Raw genomic sequence first — 6,000 nt, forward strand, 5'->3', positions numbered from 1 at the left:
TGCCATATTCGTCTCTGGCTACAGTGTCCAAACTAAAAGGGGGGAAAAAAAGGATAGAATGGGGATATGATGGCCATTAAAGTTCCCAGAAACTTTCCTCTAAAAATAGAGATATCGAAGATACTATTTGGCCATCATTTCCGTCCTCTAGTTTTGGTTCCAATATCTTTATGGAATTGGCTAATGGTGGGAACCTATGATCATGTACGTCCAACAACAACAATAGCAACAAAAACTTTTAGTGCTGTTCTTAACAAAACTGCTTGAAGGCAGAATAAACATATTCTCACAAAAGACAAGTCATGAAAGAGGCCATGGTGCCTATCAACAAATATCTGTTGAGTGCCTATCTGTGCCACAAACAGTGCTGACACTGGAGAAACAAAAATGAACAAAACAGACACAATTTCTGCCTGCCATGTCAATGTGGTCAGAAGCCATTTATAGTGTGGACCAAAATGGAGGCACATGAAAATCTCTTGATTTAAGTATATACACCTTGATTTGTATTTGGAACTATAAATCCAATTTAAAGATTTTCAACTTTTTAAGATAGAAGGCATATAAATAATTTGAGATCTGTAAAAGTTCAACAACATTACCTTGGAATAAAGATAGTAACCTCCAAATCTACTGGAAGATAATATGTTTTTAAGAATATACACTTTGTCCTATAAATAGGTAACAGTTGGCAAGACAATACATCCAAACCATTTTATTGCCAAGATCCCCAATACTCAGGATGATAATCAATTCTTAAATTCTGAAGAAAAGATGGTTTTCAGAAATTGTCCATCCCTATTATAGTGACAATATAATTCAGAGCTAAGAACAATATATTTCCAGATGAACTTTTAAAAAATGTTACATCATTCCATTGGTACGCATTACTTAAAACTCTGAGATCATCCACTAGCCCAGCACTGTGCAATAGAACTTTCTATGATGGTGGAAATATTTTATCTCTATACTGTCCAATTCAGTAGCCATTATCCACATGTAGTTATGGAGCACCTGAAATGTGGCTAGTGTGACTGAGGAACTGGGTTTCTAATTTTATTTAATTTGAATTTATTAAACTTAAATAGCCACGTGTGCATAGTGAACAGTGCAAATTTAGTCCTAAAATGGAGATGATTCTATGAGTGTCAGGGGGAAAAAAACTCCCCTTCCTTTGGATTAACTTTCTCTAAACAGAGAAGTTCTTAAAAATTGAAAAAAGGCAGAAAAATCTCTACATTAACAAAACTGTGAATAAGTACCAAAATAAAGATTAGTTCTGGATTGAAAGAAAACTTAGGATTGCAATTTCACTCATGAGCTGCCTGGTACAAAAAAACCCACAAAAACTCACATGTGTAACTGAAATATGTGCGACTGAGAAAAGTGTCATGATTGCAGGGTAGAGGAAGGCAATGGGTGGAGGTGGAAGAGGGTATAAGGGGTATAAATGGTATTGGAAAAATAAAATTAAAAATTCAGTGCCTATTATTAAAGGAAAATAACCCAAGGTGTATATACTTAAATTAGTCAATATTCTAAAAAGATTTTAAATTCCTCATGTTTTGGTAGTGATTGTTCATTCATTTTTTTAACACCTACAATGTGGCAGGCACTTTGCTTATTGAGGGGTATTATTATAACACAGCAAAAAGTTCCCCAAACAGTCATATTTAGCCTGATGCATTTGAAGTGATTTAATTTATAGCAACTTCATGTGAAATTGAATCATTTTTCAGTTAGAAGATAATATAATCAAATGATCACTGATATTTTGGATTTGACTACAAAACCAAAGTCCAAATATATTACTGCTTTAAAATGCATAGCCTATTCCTCCAGAAAATGGAAAACAATCAACATACATTTCCAAAAGGTGACTAATATATATTCAAGCATGTTACATGATATGCATGAACTTTTTAAAGACAACATCTTTGAATGAAACCATTTTCCAAAAATAGAATTTAGCCTATGACCTCCTATGGAGTCATTAGAAAGATGAAAATAAAATCTGTCTTGCATAGTTGTACAGAAAATTGATTTTAAATATATATGTGAGAATCATTTCTGGATCTTTGGAATTTGGGAAAGTACTTCATTCTTTTATTTTTACAGGTTTATTGACATACGATTGCATATAACATTGTGTAAGTTTAATGTGTATAAAGTGTAGATTCGATTAAAAGTATATATTGCAAAATGATTACCATCATAGCATTAACTAACATTCCATCATATCACATAATTACCATTTCTTTTTTGTGGTGCAAACACAAGATCTAGTATCTTAGCAACTTTTAGGTATATAATACTATATAGTTAACTATGGTCACCATGCTGTACTTACTCATCTTATAACTGGAAGTTTGTCCCCTTTGACCAACAAATCCACATTTTCCTCACCCACCCACGCTGGTAACCATTATTTTACTCCCTGTTTCTATGAATTCAGGTTTTCAATAAGATTCCCCATATAATTTCAGTCATATAGGATGTCTTTATCTGTCTTATTTCACTTAGCATAATGTTTTCAAGGTCCATACATGTTGCAAATGACAGGATTTCAAAAGGTAATTCATTCTTTCAATAAATATTTCCTTTGTGCCCACTATGTGGCTGGCACCATGCTTGACACAAAAACTGTGACATTTTTCCTGACCAGGAGACAAGTTCAGCTAGCCCATCAAATTATACATTGATGGAAACCTCACAGCCATCTCTGAATCAACTGATGGACACTACTAATGTCAGTTATAGACTACTTAAATCTTTCTCTGACATCCATACCTATGTAAACATGGAAAACAGAAGTATACAATATTATGCCACATTACCACATTACCATATCTAGGCTGACACTACCATATTTTGACTTGGGCCAGCTACATTGTGTATATGTAGATGCACAGTATATACTATATGCCAATAAAACCAATTATGCAGTAATTTAAGAACAAAGGCTCTGAAATATTTATTAGTCACTCTGATTGGGCCTTGTTCTAAAAGTCACAATAAAGTAAGACCTGATATCATGTAAGTGATTTTTTGAACAATAAAAATTGCATATAAGGTATAAACCCAATTTTGTAATCTCATATATACACTTGCAAAGGAAAAAGAAATTTGCCCAAATATGTGGTAAGATTGCTTGTGATTTTTATTATCTAACTATTTCTATATTTTCCAACCTTTCTACAATTACTGCACATTACATTTATTATCAGGAAAAATATATATATATATAATTTTCATATATATATAGTGTCTAGTATAGGCCAGATGAAGGGAAGGCCTCATATAGGAAAATAGGTATGACTACTTGTGTGATTTTAGAGGGCTGGTGTAGGAGGCTGAGGGGCTACCCAGTTAGCTAGTTGGAAGCTCTTTAAAGGAAACAGAGACTTTCACTATGTAAAGTTAAGGTTTAAAATTAATATTCCTGGGGAAAGGGAAAATAGTAACACCTGTTCCCACCTGGATGGAAATTGAGAAAGATGGCTTTTTCAAGCTGTAAGTCTTGGTTAGATCACTGGATAAATGCAGTATTGCCTTTTTTTTCAATTGTTGTTCAAGTACAGTTGTGTCCATTTCCCCCTACCACTGCCCCTCACCCCTCCCACCCTCCATCCTACCCCCTTTGGCTCTGTCTATGTTGCCTTTTGGTGAATCCGTACAACATGTTTGGTTAGGCATCTTGTAATGAACATTAGAGAACTATTACTAAAAATCATATAGTTTTGGAAAATAACATTTTTATTATGGTTTTAAAAATAGTATAATATTTTTTGTAGAACCCTGGAAAATATGGAAAAGGTGGGGAATAAAATAAAACTCATGTATGATTTTATCACCCAGAGGAAATCACTATGAGTGGTTTGGTATATAACCTTCTAGCAATTTATTCTAGGCATGTGTGTGTATCCTACTTTTTCACTTAATATTTTATCTTGAGCATTTTCTTATGTCATTAAATATACTTAATAAACCTCATGCTAATGACTGCCTAATATTACTGATGGATTAAAGATATAATTTTGGGCCCTGGCTGGTGTGGCTCAGACTGAGTGTCAGCCTGAGAACCAAAGGGTAACAGGTTCGATTCCCAGTCAGGGCACATGCCTGGGATGCTGGCCAGGTCCCCAGTAGGGGGCGTGTGAGAGGCAACCACACATTGATGTTTCTCTCCCTCTCTGTTTCTCTCCCTTCCCCTCTCTCTAAAAATAAATAACTAAAATCTTTAGAGCATCAAAAAATTAACAGAGCATCTTTTTTTTCCAGATTTTTAAAAAAGATTTTATTTATTTATTTTTTAGACAGGGAAGAGAAGGAGAAAGAGAGAGAGAGAGAGAGAGAGAGAGAGAGAGAGAGAGAGAGAGAGAAATCAATGTGTGGTTTCTGGGGGCCGTGGCCTGCAACCCAGGCATGTATCCTGACTGGGAATTGAACCTGCGACACTTTGGTTTGCAGCCTGCACTCAATCTACTGAGCTACGCCAGCCAGGGCTAAATAAAATCTTTTTAAAAAGATATAATTTTGGAAAGAAAGTATATTATTTTATCTACCATGGACCTAATTATATAAGAATAAATTCAAGCCCTGGCTGGAGTAGCTCAGTGGATTGAGCGCGGGCTGCGAACCAAAGTGTCGCAGGTTCGATTCCCAGTCAGGGTACATGCCTAGGTTGCAGGCCATGACCCCCAGCAACCACACATTGAGGTTTCTCTCTCTCTCTCTTTCTCCTTCCCTTCCCTCTCTAGAAATACATAAATAAAATCTTTAAAAAAAGAATAAATTCAAAATATACCTGGTATTTGAAAAAACTAGCCAAGGAATTTTTCTGAACTACTGATCTCTTATGAGTCTAACCAACATCAGGGTTTTAACTCTAAAAGTGATTTTGTTCTGCTCAAATCCTTGAAAATACCCATAGTATGCACAATGATAAGTCACTCACATATTTTCTAAAATATGGCCTTAGGCTTAAAAAGTACAAGTCCCTAAGAAGTGTTAGGTAGGAAAGCACGGCAGGCCCTCCCAGCCAGGCTCTGCCTGCTGTAGCAAATTAGGTCCATCACAGGGAAGTTAAAGGAAATAATACTCAAGTAAAAAGAAAAAAATATCCTTAACACAAGCTTGAGCTTCTGAATAAGTTCATTTGTTCAGTTTCCAAACTCCAAAAAACAAAAAAGCTACTGTGATTTGTCTTTAAAAATATGTTTAAATTCAGAAGCTATAGAAAACAATTCTATTTACAGGCTGCCCATCTCCCAAGTCAGCATAGCACATATTTGCTAAGCAAAATTCCTGAACATTATTTTACTCAGAATACTAATCATAATTCTGTTCCAGTACAGGTGGGGAATATTCTTTGTAAAAATTTACAATTTCAGTTTAAAATTAAACTCCATTTCCAATTTTCTTTGGTGGTTTGGAGATTCTTTCCTTACCTGCAAGGCAGTTTAGGATCAGAAAGACCTTCCAAAATGCGAACACCATTGTGTCGAAGTTCGTCTAGTGCAGCTGGGGACCAGTAGCTTGCCTGGGCTAGGCTGAGTCTCAAACTGGCTTCTTTAATCACACTGAGGTTTGGGCAGGCTTATCTGTAGGCATCACTGAGCAAACAAGCTTTTTCGGGCTTGCGTACTGGGTACAGAGCCTTTGCAGAGCAGATTTCTGTTTCTTTGAAACATTTTTCGTGGGGCGGGTTTCCTTGATGTATTTGCTACTGTGTTAATAATAAACCCACATATTTAAATTCTTCAAGCTCTTTGTACACAGATTCTCTAAGTTTTGTTTAAAATAAATTTTATTAAAAGTTATACTTAGGGGGAAGATACAGTTGGAAGAGAGCCTATGCAAATAAAAGTTGACAAGGCTAATTAATTTCAAATATTTCCATAAAAGTCTTAAAATGTTGATTCAGTAACACCCTTTTACAAATTAAGTTAGTAAATTGGTGCTCTAAGATTTTCTCAGGAGACAAAAAGAGTACAGGGG

The 6,000-nt window shown here is 35.2% G+C and overlaps 1 protein-coding gene across 2 annotated transcripts in view; it reads right to left on the reverse strand.

Annotated features, from left to right (window-relative positions):
* VSIG1 (V-set and immunoglobulin domain containing 1) overlaps nt 1-5,575 on the reverse strand; it is a 40,487-nt gene extending 34,912 nt beyond the window's left edge. For both annotated transcript variants that reach the window (XM_045817583.1, XM_045817582.1), the window contains exon 1: nt 5,451-5,575. In XM_045817583.1, the coding sequence (XP_045673539.1) occupies nt 5,451-5,499 (49 nt within the window). In that variant the 5' untranslated portion in view covers nt 5,500-5,575. The remainder of the gene's footprint in view (nt 1-5,450) is intronic.
* Between the last annotated feature and the right edge of the window lie 425 nt (nt 5,576-6,000).

This window comes from Phyllostomus hastatus, unplaced genomic scaffold (genome assembly GCF_019186645.2).
Source record: "Phyllostomus hastatus isolate PE091 unplaced genomic scaffold, TTU_PhHast_1.1 phas_scaffold_28, whole genome shotgun sequence".
Taxonomy (NCBI): Eukaryota; Metazoa; Chordata; class Mammalia; order Chiroptera; family Phyllostomidae; genus Phyllostomus; species Phyllostomus hastatus.